We start from the raw sequence: 14,219 nt of genomic DNA, 5'->3' as shown, positions 1-14,219 counted from the left end.
TGGTGCGATCAGGTGCATACTTAAGTGACTATAAGACAAAAGGGAAATATACCTTCATCTGCCAGTATCACTTTAATCTTTTGAGCTATGCTCATTATTATAGGCCCAAGTTGCAGACTTCGCCTGATACGTGAGAAAAATGGGTGCCATGTGTGAGATCGTGCGATGGCCCCTAAATGCTTGAGTCTCACGCAAAATGCGTGAGACTTGGTAGCTCTGCGCAATACTAACGCTCGAATTCCCTTTGTATTTCTGCGCAAAATTAATGCTCAAATCCACAGCGATTTCCTGCATTGAACTGACACTCGAACACCCTGTGTATTTCAGCGCTCAACTAACGCTCAAATTAACAGTTGAATTTCAGCGCAAACTAACGCTCGAATTCACTTTGTATTCTTGCGCTAAACTAATGCTGAAATTGACGGCGATTTTCTGCACTGAAGTAACGCTCGAATTCCCTGTGAATAACGGATATGACATATTCGAATTTGCGATATCAATAATTCAATTTGTGATATCACAAAATGGAATTTGTGATGTCAGAAATTCGCATGTTTGATATCACAAATTTATTTCATGATATCACAAATTCGAATTTGTGATATCAAAAATTCACTTTGTTATATTACAAATTGTCACTGGCTTTTCACGTGAAGCATTTTTTTGATATCAAGAATTCGAATTTCTGATATCACAAATTCATTCAGTGATATCACTAATTGAATTTTTGATATCACGAATTCAAATTTCTGATATCACAATTTGAATTTGTGATATCAAGAATGAATTTTGTGATATCACAAATTCAATTTCTTGATATCACAAATTAAGTTCATGTGCTACACTGACGGGAATTTGTGATATCACAAATTGAATTCTTGATATCACGAATCAGAAATTCGATTATTTTTTTGATATCACAAAATGGAATTCATGATATCAGAAATCAATTTTAAATGTAAAAAAGGCTTGTCATACTGGCGATACGGACAAATAAGACCGAATGAGAATACTTTCGTCCACTTGCGGATATTCTTAGGAATTGGCACGTAATTTGTTCTTTCAACTTGCGTAAACTCCCGAATAATTCTGAACACTTGCGGAGAGTTGCGGATATTTTCGGATAGTTACGGATAGTTACAGATTGTTGTAAATAATTATGGACAATATGGTTTTGTCTGACGATCCCTGCCAAGTCAGTGTATTATGACAGCAAGTTTATCACATATTGGACTGTTTTATATTGTACACTGGGGAAAACTGAAATTGAATTACGTACAAGTTTTGAAAATCTTTCGTATTCCTCTAAGATCCAAATCTAAAGTTAATCTAAGATTCACTATGTTTATATTATATTTGATGTGCATTCCTTCATTGAGAAGTATGAAAATTGAATTGAATTGAATTGAAAAAAAAATTGCTTTATATACAGTCATGAAAGAAATATGAAATTTTGAACTTGAAGTTTGAAATTTATTTGTGCAACTCAAATATGAATAAAACATCTTAAATGTAAAGAATATATACTATACTATATATTGTTAAGTTAAATATTAGAGTAAGAAAATATTACTTACTTTCTAAAGAAATCGAGTGAAAATATTCACTCTTGAAGGTATACAAAAAAGGAGTGAATTTAGAGTAAAATTAGAGTGAATTTCGAGTGAATATGTTCATCTTCACTCGTTTTAGAGTGACCTCAGGGATCACTCCAAAATCTTCGTGTGATCCCTGAGGTCACTCCAAAATGAGTGAAAATGAACACTTTCACTTCACTTTACACTTTTCATTTACCTTTTTTTTTTGTATTCAGTCCTTCAAGAGTGAATATTTTCACTCGATTTTATTAGAGAGTACAGTCATGGAATAGACAAACTGTGGTTGCGCTGTCATTGTGCAGCGACATTCATGACTTAACTGGGTTATGTTAAGGAGATTGTTATAATAAAACAATGCTTATTAAATTTCCAGAAAAAAGACATTAGGATTTTCGACACACCCCTCCCACCACGAAATATATAAGATAAACTAGAAATGTCGCTATGGCGACTGATGCCTCCGCCATAATGCATGATTCTCCCAATAGATGTATAGTACAATGTCTTCACAATGTGTGATGACAGTTTCACATAACTGGCAAAATATTGAAATGACAGGTTTGTCAGAAATATCGTGAATGTTCACTTTCCTTGAGCTGGGTTTGGTATAATTGTCTAAGAGTGCAGGTACACATATTTAGGAAATTGAGAATTTTTACTTCACTTCTGACGGACCCTTTTATGAGTTTATGCATTTAGTAATTTCCAAGGTATGAAGAAAGAGTGTAATTACAGTACAAAATAGATTTTTTTTTTTTTTGGGGGGGGGGCATTGAAACCTGGCCTTTGACCCTTAACCTTTGACCTTTGACCTTCTGGCTGGAAATTTCCCGGAGAATCTCCATTAGGTAACGCATGTATATGTTAAGTTTTTAAACTAATAATGCATGCATTGCATATACTAGTATATGAGTTAAATAGTAAAAGTTTGAGGATTTGACCTTGACCTTTGACCCCTGACTTTTGACACATGACCCCTAAATTCCCTAGATAATCCCTGCCAGTCAGTACATGCGTATGTACCAAGTTACATGAAGATACATTGATCCATTTGCAAGAAAAGTGATATTGCAAATTTTCACCTAACCTTTGACCTTTTGACCTTCGACCTTATAACATGATACTCTCTGGATAATCTTTACGCAGTAGTACATGTCTACACTAAGTTTCAAGAAAATACCTTTGGGCATTGCATAGATATCGGGAAATAGCAACATTTTTAGCATTTGACCTTGACCTTTTGACCTTTGACCTCTTGCCAATGTCACTAAAATCTACTCAACTAATTGTCCCATCATACAACATCCTTGGACCAAGTTTGGTGAAAGATACTTTATCCAGTTTTGAGTTATCACGTAAACAGATAAACTTTAGGATTTGACCTTGATCTCTGACCTTTGACCTCTGTCCGATTTCTCTCAAAAACTAATCAAGTAATTGTCTTATCATACATCATCCTCCGACAAAGTTTGGTGAAATTTGCTTGATCCGGTCTTGAGTTATCGCGTAAACGGATACAATTTCATGATTTGACCTTGACCTTTGACCTTTGACCTTTGGCCGATTTCACCCAAAATCTAATGAAATAATTGCCCTATCATACTTTATACTTCGATTAAGTTTGGTAAAATTCCACTCAATATTACTCAAGTTATCGCGTAAACGAAAGCGGACGGCCGTACGGACGTACGTACGGAAACCCGAAAACATAATGCCTCCGGCACCACTTCGTGGCGGATGCATAAAAAAACTTAATACACATTCCATGGAACGTAAAGTGGATAGTAGAGAAATACTAAATTCGTTCTTATTTTATATAGTTTATTGCTGTCCAACACCTTCCCCGGTCAGAAAAATGAATAAAATGCTGTCACCACATCCCCTACCCAAAATATTGCCTTTTTCGAAAATGACATTCAAAGAGTGCAAGAAAAAAAAAATTGTTAAGCACCAAGGGTCAACCGATGTCATGTGTAAATGGGTATCACCTAAATGTAAATATTTTTTCTTACTCTAATGTTTAACTTATTGATCTACATTGTATTTCATCTATGGTATAATTTTGTTATGTATTTTTTACATTTATAATGTTTATTCATATTTGAGTTGCACAAATAAAATTCAAACTTTAAGTTCTAAATTTAATATATCTTTTATTACTGTAAAGCACATTAAAGGAATACGAAAATTTTCAAAACTTGTACGTAATTCAATTTCAGTTTTCCCCAGTGTAGTATGGAAGACAGTCCAATATGTGATAACCTTGCTGTCATAATGCACTGACTTGGCAGGGATTGTCAGAGAAAACCATATTGTCCATAATTATTTACAACAATCTGTAACTATCCGTAACTATCCGAAAATATCCGCAACTCTACACAAGTGTTCAGAACTATTCAGGAGTTTACGCAAGTTGAAAGAACAAATTACGTGCCAATTCGTAAGAATATCCGCAAGTGCACGAAAGTATTCGCATCTGGTCATATCTGTCTGTATCGCCCGCATTTTTTTCCCCGTATGTTTTGTACAAATTTTCTGGTGACGGCAAAGCATTATGTGACAAGGGGCCTCAGGGCGGACGTCCACTTGGTCGTGGGCAAGCCTAGGTTGGGTTGCGGAAGCAAATTCTGTTATTTCGGCATCCTGTCCGCGTGTGGGAATCGGCTTGTCCTGGAACATTCCTAGGAGTGTCCTAGGAATCACTCCAGAAGAGCGCGAAATACCCCGGAATACACTAATCGTAGCCGGAGCGCAGGATTACACCAGGAATGATTAAGTCATGAACGAGGACAATCATGATGACTTGCGAATAACAAGATTTAGATATGCGGACAGTATGAGGAAATAGGGCAAGGTTGTAAAATTGGAGCCGACATTTGACCTTTCTCATTTGACAGCTAGCCGTCATTAAGCTCAACCAGCAGAACTGTCTTTACCCAACTCCCTTAAAGCACGAATATCTGTTTCCTTTCAAAGTTTATTAAAATATATATATATATATATATATATATATATATATATATATATATATATATATGTATATACATATACATACTTTAAATCAATATCTTTTCAGTAAAAATAAAGTATAATAATTGATATGATTTTTTTAATGTTTTGGTCTGCTTTTATGAGTAATATTGTAGTGATATACTGAAGAATAAGTATATCATAAAATAGCCCCAACACAAACATTCAACTCACCTATTGCACTCGCACAACACTAACTTACATCTTCTTTTCCCTCTAAAACACACTTTTGTAATGAAGAACAAAGAAAAAAAATACTTTTTTTGAGAGACATCCGAGTTATATTTTCCAATGAGGCCATCAGCCCAGTCAAGCTATACTTATCTTTATACGGTCTCCCGCTTCCTTATTGAATCAAATGTACTACCTTATTTGTAATACATTTCACTACAATAAATGTTATGCATGTAGTATAAACTGCATTTTTTGTGTTGCTCCTTTGTCATTTGGTTATGTTTTGTTGAAATTTGTCATATTGATAGAATCTATATTTGATTTGATTTGATTTAAGAAGCAGAATAAATACGAAAGAACGAATGAGCACTGCCCCTGGTCCCCTCTAAAAATGTAGGATGGTCATTATGAAACTAGTTAAAATGGATGAACTATCAAAAATCCCGCTAATCAAAATGACTTCTGAAAAGAACGCAACAAAAAACAAGTTTACTTGGAGCTGAGAGTGCCACTTCCTCTTTTTCCTAGTTACTGGTGGCAAAAATATCCGCCTTCTGCTTTGCTAGCTTCTTTGGGACTGGAAAATGCTGATATTTAGATATTTTTGAGGTTTGGCTGTGGGGCTTGCATGGGGACCTCGCCTCCCTTATTGGTCTTTTTGCGTTTTCATTGACATGATGCTGCATTGATGTACCTTTCTTTATTTTCCAAAATCCTTTCGCTCATGGAACGTGTTGACTCTTTCATGTCTTGATCACAAAAATAATGTTCGCATTGGTTTCGGACACTTGTTATGTTATAGATCCGCATCGGCTCCTCGCTGTCCTAAAGCATTCCTGGTGTAATCGGCCTTCGTGCGGAAGGGTTTCCGACAGGCGGAATGTCCTGAGGACATCGTCAGGAAAAGTTGCCGAAGGTGTCAGGGAGTTCATTTCCGCGTCCAAATTTTGGTCTCGATCAAACTTTGGACAACTAAATTTTCTCTCTCTCCTGAAGGTGCGGAAACGCCTGGACATTGTGTAGGACAATGAGCGGACACTTTCAGGAACGTGCGGACAGGTTGCCGAACGAGTGCGGCATAGCAAATTTGCTTTCCGGGTTTTGTCTGCGTCTTGTCCGCGCCCCAGTGGACGCTTGGTCTACAAAGGCATGGATTTACTCTATTGATGTAATATGTAACAAAATAGGTTTTCGTTACGTTTTCGTCATTTCCATATTCAAGGCGCAGAGGTTACACGGTTGCCAACAAGTTGTGGCAGTATGTGTGTGTAATCAGTGACGTAACTACGGGGGGGGGGGGGGGGGCACGTGCTGGTAAAAAAAAACACAAACAAAATAAAACAAAACAAAATACTTACCAAAATGGTAATTCAAGGGTTAGTAAACTGCTTTTAAAATCGACTTTAAAAGGTGATCAAGAAATAGGATATTTTGTTAAGATTTTTTTAACCATAATTAAAAGAGGTCTATGGTTTGAAACATTGTTCAAAAAGCCCAGAGCCGACAGTAGATTGTGATTCAGCGTGATTCGTGGTTGGCATTCTGAATATATTAAAGCAGGATGTACGCAGTGTACTCAGAACATCCGAACGGCAAAAAGAGTCGCTGCAATGCTGCGCAATGTGATTTATAATGTATACCTTTGTATCGTACGCTTCGTTATATCAAAGCTAGATCATTGAATTTGCAGTGTTGCTTTACATACTAGTCAATATCAAAATGCCTTGCATTGCCAATAATAAAACTTGACCTCAGCTATTTCCTAACTTTTTCATGTATTATAAAACACACACACACACGAACACAAACAATTAGGGGATGCTCTAAAGTGCAGATTTTGGACATCCTTCCCCCGCTTGGTCACTTCGACGCCCCCTCGCTGGTCATACCTCCCCCCCAATCATGAACATAAACCGACACCAGTGGCGAATCCGGGGGGGGGGGGGGTGGGGGCGGTGCGCCCCCCCCCCCTCCTCCTCTTAATATCCAAAGCGAAAAACTGTAGCTACAAACGGCAGTTTTCGGACTGTAAAATGTCAAAATTTTCAAGCTCGCTCGCTCTGCTCGCTCGCATTTAATCGCTATGCCATTCTCCTGATGTTGCTGCCAGTAATTGCCTGCAGTTGCGCCCGGTGCGCCCCCATTAATTTCCAAAGCGAAAAAGTATAGATACAAACGGCAGTTTTTGGACTGTAATGTCAAAATTTTCAGGCTCGCTCGCATTTAATCGTTATGCCATTCTCCTGATCACTGCTTGCCAGCAGTTGCGCCCGGTGCGCCCCCCTCCCCCCCCCCCTCCTAATTTCCAAAGCGAAAAAAATATAGCTACAAACGGCAGTTTTGGGACTGTAATATGTCAAAATTTTCAAGCTCGTTCGCTTCGCTCGCTCGCATTTAATCGTTATGCCATACTCCTGATGTTGCTGCCAGTAATTGCCAGCAGTTGCATCCGGTGCACCCCCCTTTAATTTCCAAAGCGAAAAAATATAGCTACAAACGGCAGTTTGTGGACTGTAAAATGTCAAAATTGTCAAGCTCGCTCGCTTCACTCGCTCGCATTCAATCGCATTTAACCTCGAAAATCGCGTACCTCGAACCATTTTCTTCAGTCCCAACGACTTCGAAGTATCCGAAGTTGACTGTACTTTAAATCAATATCTTTTTAGTAAAAATAAAGTATAATAATTGATATGATTTTTTTTATGTTTTCGTATGCTTTTATGAGTAATATTGTAGTGATATACTGAAGAATAAGTATATCATAAAATAGCCCCAACACAAACATTCAACTCACCTATTGTACTCGCACAACACTAACTTACATATTCTTTTCCCTCTAAAACACACTTTTGTAATGAAGAACAAAAAAAAGAATACTTTTTTGAGAGACACATCCGAGTTATATTTCCCAATGAGGCCATCAGCCCAGTCAAGCCATACTTATGCTTACGGTCTCCCGCTTCCTTATTGAATCAAATGTACTACCTTATTTGTAATACATTTCACTACAATAAATGTTATGCATGTAGTATAAACTGCATTTTTGTGTTGCTCCTTTGTCATTTGATTATGTTTTGTTGAAATTTGTCATATTGATAGAAACTATATTTGATTAGATTTGATTTAAGAAGCAAAATAAATACGAAAGAACGAATGAGCACTGCCCCTGGTCCCCTCTAAAAATGTAGGATGGTCATTATGAAGCTAGTTAAAATGGATGAACTATCAAAAATCCCGCTAATCAAAATGACTTCTGAAAAGAACGCAACAAAAAAACAAGTTTACTTGGAGCGGAGAGTTCCACTCCCTCTTTTTCCTAGTTACTGGTGGCAAAAATATCCGCCTTCTGCTTTGCTAGCTTCATTTGGGACTGGAAAATGCTGATATTTAGATATTTTTGAGGTTTGGCTGTGGGGCTTGCATGGGGACCTCGCCTCCCTTATTGGTCTTTTTGCGTTTTCATTGACATGATGCTGCATTGATGTACCTTTCTTTATTTTCCAAAATCCTTTCGCTCATGGAACGTGTTGACTCTTTCATGTCTTGATCACAAAAATAATGTCCGCATTGGTTTCGGACACTTGTTGTAGATCCGCATCGGCTCCTCGCTGTCCTAAAGCATTCCTGGTGTAATCGGCCTTCATTCTCGAAGCTTCCCCATACCGCAGGATTCTTTCAGGAGCATTTGCGAAAGGTGCGGAAGGGTTTCCGACAGGCGGAATGTCCTGAGGACATCGTCAGGAAAAGTTGCCGAAGGTGTCAGGAAGTTCATTTCCGCGTTCAAATTTTGGTCTCGATCAAACTTTGGACAAGGAAATTTTCTCTCTCTCCCGAAGGTGCGGAAACGCCTGGACATGTGTAGGACAATGAGCGGACACTTACAGGAACGTGCGGACAGGTTGCCGAACGAGTGCGGCATAGCAAATTTGCTTTCCGGGTTTTGTCCGCGTCTTGTCCACGCCCCAGTGGACGCTTGGTCTATAGACAAAGGCATGGATTTACTTTATTGATGTAATATGTAACAAAATAGGTTTTCGTTATGTTTTCGTCATTTCCATATTCAAGGCGCAGAGGTTACACGGTTGCCAACAAGTTGTGGCAGTATGTGTGTTTAATCAGTGACGTAACTACGGGGGGGGGGGGGGGCACGTGCTGGTAAAAAAAAAACAATAAAACAAAACAAAATACTTACCAAAATGGTAATTCAAGGGTTAGTAAACTGCTTTGAAAATCGACATGAAAAGGTGATCAAGAAATAGGATATTTTGTTAAGATTTTTTTTAACCATAATTAAAGAGGTCTATGATTTGAAACATTGTTCAAAAAGCCCGGAGCCGACAATAGATTGTGATTCAGCGTGATTCGTGGTTGGCATTCTGAATATATTAAAGCAGGATGTACGCAGTGTACTCAGAACATCCGAACGGCAAAAAGAGTCGCTGCAATGCTGCGCAATGTGATGTAGAATGTATACCTTTGTATAACGCTTCGTTATATCAAAGCTAGATCATTGATTTTGCAGTGTTGCTGTACATACTAGTCAATATCAAAATGCCTTGCATTGCCAATAATAAAACTTGACCTCGGCTATTTCCTAACTTTTTCATGTATTATAAAACACACACACACGAACACAAACAATTAGGGGATGCTCTAAAGTGCAGATTTTGGACATCCTTCCCCCGCTTGGTCACTTCGACGCCCCCTCGCTGGTCATACATCCCCCAATCATGAACATAAACCGACACCAGTGGCGAATCCGGGGGGGGGGGGGGGGTGGGGGCGTCGCGCCCCCCCCCCCCTCTTAATTTCCAAAGCGAAAGACTGTAGCTACAAACGGCAGTTTTTGGACTGTAAAATGTCAAAATTTTCAAGCTCGCTCGCTCTGCTCGCTCGCATTTAATCGCTATGCTATTCTCCTGATGTTGCTGCCAGTAATTGCCTGCAGTTGCGCCCGGTGCGCCCCCATTAATTTCCAAAGCGAAAAAGTATAGGTACAAACAGCAGTTTTTGGACTGTAAAATGTCAAAATTTTCAGGCTCGCTCGCATTTAATCGTTATGCCATTCTCCTGATCAGTGCTTGCCAGCAGTTGCGCCCGGTGCGCCCCCCCCCCCCCCCCCCTAATTTCCAAAGCGAAAAAATATAGCTACAGACGGCAGTTTTGGGACTGTAAAATGTCAAAATTTTCAAGCTCGTTCGCTTCGCTCGCTCGCATTTAGTCGTTATGCCATTCTCATGATGTTGCTGCCAGTAATTGCCAGCTGTTGCGCCCGGTGCACCCCCCCCCCCCCTTTAATTTCCAAAGCGAAAAAATATAGCTACAAACGGCAGTTTTTGGACTGTAAAATGTCAAAATTGTCAAGCTCGCTCGCTTCACTCGCTTGCATTTAATCGTTATGCCATTTTCCTGATGTTGCTGCCAGTAATTGCCAGCAGTTTCGTCCGGTGAGCCCCCCTTAATTTCCAAAGGAAAAAAATATAGCTATTTAAACAGCAGTTTTGGGACTGTAAAATGTCAAAATTTTAAAGCTTGCTCGTTGCGCTCGCTCGCATTTAATTGTTATGCAATTCTCCTGATGTTGCTGCCAGTAATTTGTCGTTTCACACCGTCAATCCATAATTCACGCAAGGAAAACTTACAATGTTGCTCTATGACTGCGCTGTGGAATATATCACGTTCCGTTATGTACCGGTATTGTAGTCCCCATTAAGCTTGCAGACTGACAGCGCACGCACACACACATACACACCCTCAAACTTACTTCTCCACGAGGTGCCCCCCCCCCCCCCCCCAGCAATGTCTTGACTCACGGTACGCTACTGGTATCCACAATGTGTGTGTGATAACAGGACTACGATTTTAGGTTGATAAAGGAAGGGAAATTGCTTTACCGTTTTCCGGCTTATTTGTTACGGCAAATAGGCCATTTGGTCTGATATAGTCGCTGGGTCCTATGGTACGGTTGTTTCTACCGGTTGCCTTTTCTGCCCTCAGAATGCTCTGTTCTCTCCAATCCGCCCAGTAGATAAAGTCGCCAACGACAACCACTCCGAAGCCATGCACGTCTCGACCGAAGTCGACAAGCTGACGGCGACCTCGTCCGTTGAAGTCTGCAGTTTCGATCTTGTCGAAACCGGCGTCAACCCAGAAGAGGCGTTCAGCTATAGGGAACATATCCAATCATACTTCCGTCAGCAGTTTTACAACTGATTATATTTTCAAGGCAGTAAGACCAAAGGTTCCATGAATTTAAGCTTTTATATCTTGATCTCTGATTATTTATTGATGAAAAGACTGCATTACAGCACCAGCAAACATGTCATATACACAACTATAACAAATACTTCATGAAAATCTGGAACAAAAGCAAGAAGCATTCTCTTAGCAGAGGGGCGTATTATCAGTACCACCCCCTCCCCGTACCTCAACTCATCGTTTCTAGTTGATGTCTCAACATTTTACCATCTGCATGTTGATTTTACGTTACGCTAACGGAAACAGAGTGATGGGATCGGTGGTTATGACACAATGCATCACTCTCAGCGATGTACATATTCTGTCAGTTAGGGAGATGAGTCATTGTAAAAGTGGCTGAAAGCAAGTCGATTAAACAAGGTTTTAATTTGACTCACCTCTCGAGGAACTTGAAATAAAGTAACTGTCATTAGGAAGTCGTATGTTCAAATTTTGTCGAATAAAACAGATGATTATACAAGTAACATCATGTCCAAAATACGAATTCAATATGCTAGCGTAGTTTAAGATAACATAAAAATTATAGGAAGTTGCTAAATTAGTTTGAAGGCATTATCATTGCTTAAAATTGATACTTGATGAGGTAATCCCTCTTGCAGCTCCATGAAACTACACTAGGATGAACTGCGCATGTCTAGTGGGAAGGTGTCATGGTAATGAAGCTTTATTAACGATAAGAAGTTTCAATTTATCATAAAAGGTTGCTCGTACTTTTATGGTAGAGTGTGAAACTGTTCAGTTCTGGTAACTTACGGCATTGAGTCATGTCCAGTCACATTTTGGCTCACCTTGATAGTCGATAGCCAGGCCGTTGGGCCAGCGGAGACCACCCGAGACTATCACCCTCCGCGAGGAGCCATCCATGTAGGCGCGTTCGATGGACGGATTGGACCCCCAGTCAGTCCAAAACATAGTTCTACAAAGAATATAACAAAGACAGCTAACCGATCAGAAATAATACAATACTCCACATTTATAAATGAAATTGACGCTGTACTTCACTCCTAAACCACAAGTCAGAAGAAAGAATATGTATGTTCTTACTGCCAAGGCAGTGTTTGGAGGTTTACAATAGTTTATGGGTAAAAAGGGGAGATGATGGACACGTCTGTTTCTTGTTTCAAGCACGGGGTCTAATGGCATAAAATTACACTCACAGTCATAGTATCAAACTGCATCCAAAGGTCGCATGATATTAATCGTTTTTAGGACTTATTTGATATGAAGCAGATATTTTAAATGAAATATTTGACCCATTACTTTGTCAATATGATAAAGTTGCTGAGTGAAGTGCCTTTCAGTTTTCTTGTCTGAATTCAGACTCTTATTATTATCAAAGTGATAAAACGCTCTCAAAATTTAAGGAGTCGTGTGTGTTCCAGTTACAAACTGTCTCAGATGTTCTTGTCCTGCTGATACATTCCGTGCTGACACCAAACAGATACACAGACTGGTTAATATACTTGCCCTTTTGCAGGATGAAGCACAAGCGCTCTAGGCTTTCCCAAGCCGCGTATTAATGTTTTGTGATCTGAACCATCCAAACGGGACACTGAAAGAGTCTGCAACTCAAAGTCGGTCCAGTATAGTAGTCTAGAGCTAGAGTCTACTGCAATGCCATCAGGATCTAGATGGGAAATGTGACACGTCAGAGAAAAAAAAAACTTTACATTTTAAACGAATCATGCGCATAACTATATACGTGCTTCTTATGCAACACCTGAAGCGGTTGATTTTGTTTCCCCATAATTTTCTGATTTTTTTTTTCTTTTTAAAGCCGGAGGTATGTACACCTGTTGTAACTAGAGAAGCTTTTAAGATTTATATAGATTATGCATAACTTAGTAACGGTATCGAACGTAGATCATCAATTTCAAATGAATAATGGTTATAACGGTTATAACACAGAAAAACAAAATGCGTAAGCTCGAGCTGCATATATATCTTGCCGAAGAAATTCGAGGAAGAATCAAGTAAAGAAGACATATGGAAACTGAACAAAAAACAAACAAACCAGAAGTTAAGTGGAAGGAAATAGTTCACAAATACTCACGTTGCACTTCGGCGGATAATATGACTTCCTGGCGCTGACCGTCCAACGAGCCACGGCTTATTGTGTTGGCAGCCACATCGGTCCAATACACGAGTCTGTCTACCGGGTCAAAGGTCACAGCTATTGGATTCTGCAATGAGGTCAGACGCAAAGCTTCTGGCTCAAAGGTCGGGTCAGACATATCGACTTGGAAAATAGCCCGTCGATATGAGTCCGTAATCAAGAAGAAGTTATCCTCAGCCATGTCAGCGATATCTACAGCAAGAGGAGCAAATGAAATAAACGGGGTCATCCCACGAGACCGACACCGACGAGTCATACGGTCCACGAGACCGACATCAAAAATAGGTCCATGAGTCATACAGCCCATGAGTTATACGGCTCACGAGTCATACAGCCCATGAGTTCGACACTTAGCACAAAAGGCTTACGAGACCGACACTAAGCAAAGCAAGCCCTCGAGACCGACACTACACAATTAAGGCTCACGAGACCGACAGTACGTAAAAGAGGCTCACGAGACCGACACTAGGCAAAGGAAGCCCACGAGACCGACACTAGGCAAAGAAAGCTCACGAGACCGACACTAGGCAAAGAAAGCCCACGAGACCGAAACTAGGCAAAGAAGGTTCTTGAGACCGACAGGATGAACAGCGCCATCTACATGTCAATTAAAAATATGTACCTTTACAGGGTGTTCCATTAAGGGGAAAATTACATACTGGCGGGTGCAATTTCGTCACGCTGTATAGAGCGCGAGATTGTAACTAATTAATAACAGCACCATCTACATATTAACGACATTAAGTATGTATTTGAACACGTGTGGCTTTTAGGGGGCATTTCTGTCTCGTAACAATGCATTATTACCATTTTTTCTTCTTTTTTCAAAATAAAATTGTCCTCTTCATGGGACCACCATCCCAAAAATATGTATGAAAAAATGATATAGGATAAGAACGATGAATGGTTTAATTTTAGATGCCATCGTGCTGTATTTGATAGGCTTTCCTAATTTCTAATTAGACGGTGGACAGGATCTAAGTTTTTTCGCCCTTTTCTTTCTCGCTTCACAAGTTAAAGAAGAAATTTATAGGAAATAATAT

At 39.5% G+C, this 14,219-nt stretch overlaps 1 protein-coding gene across 1 annotated transcript in view; it reads right to left on the bottom strand.

Moving 5' to 3' along the window:
• The window catches only part of LOC140242934 (uncharacterized), a 153,942-nt gene that overhangs the window by 56,848 nt on the left and 82,875 nt on the right, over positions 1-14,219 (bottom strand). Inside the window, exons 17-20 of the mRNA XM_072322682.1 lie at positions 13,114-13,368; positions 12,528-12,687; positions 11,849-11,976; positions 10,697-10,966 (exon numbers count right to left, since the gene is read on the bottom strand). Coding sequence (XP_072178783.1) covers positions 10,697-10,966; positions 11,849-11,976; positions 12,528-12,687; positions 13,114-13,368 — 813 coding nt within the window. The remainder of the gene's footprint in view (positions 1-10,696; positions 10,967-11,848; positions 11,977-12,527; positions 12,688-13,113; positions 13,369-14,219) is intronic.

Source organism: Diadema setosum, chromosome 2 (genome assembly GCF_964275005.1).
Source record: "Diadema setosum chromosome 2, eeDiaSeto1, whole genome shotgun sequence".
Lineage (NCBI taxonomy): Eukaryota > Metazoa > Echinodermata > Echinoidea > Diadematoida > Diadematidae > Diadema > Diadema setosum.
This window is presented reverse-complemented; position numbering and strand designations above follow the sequence as displayed.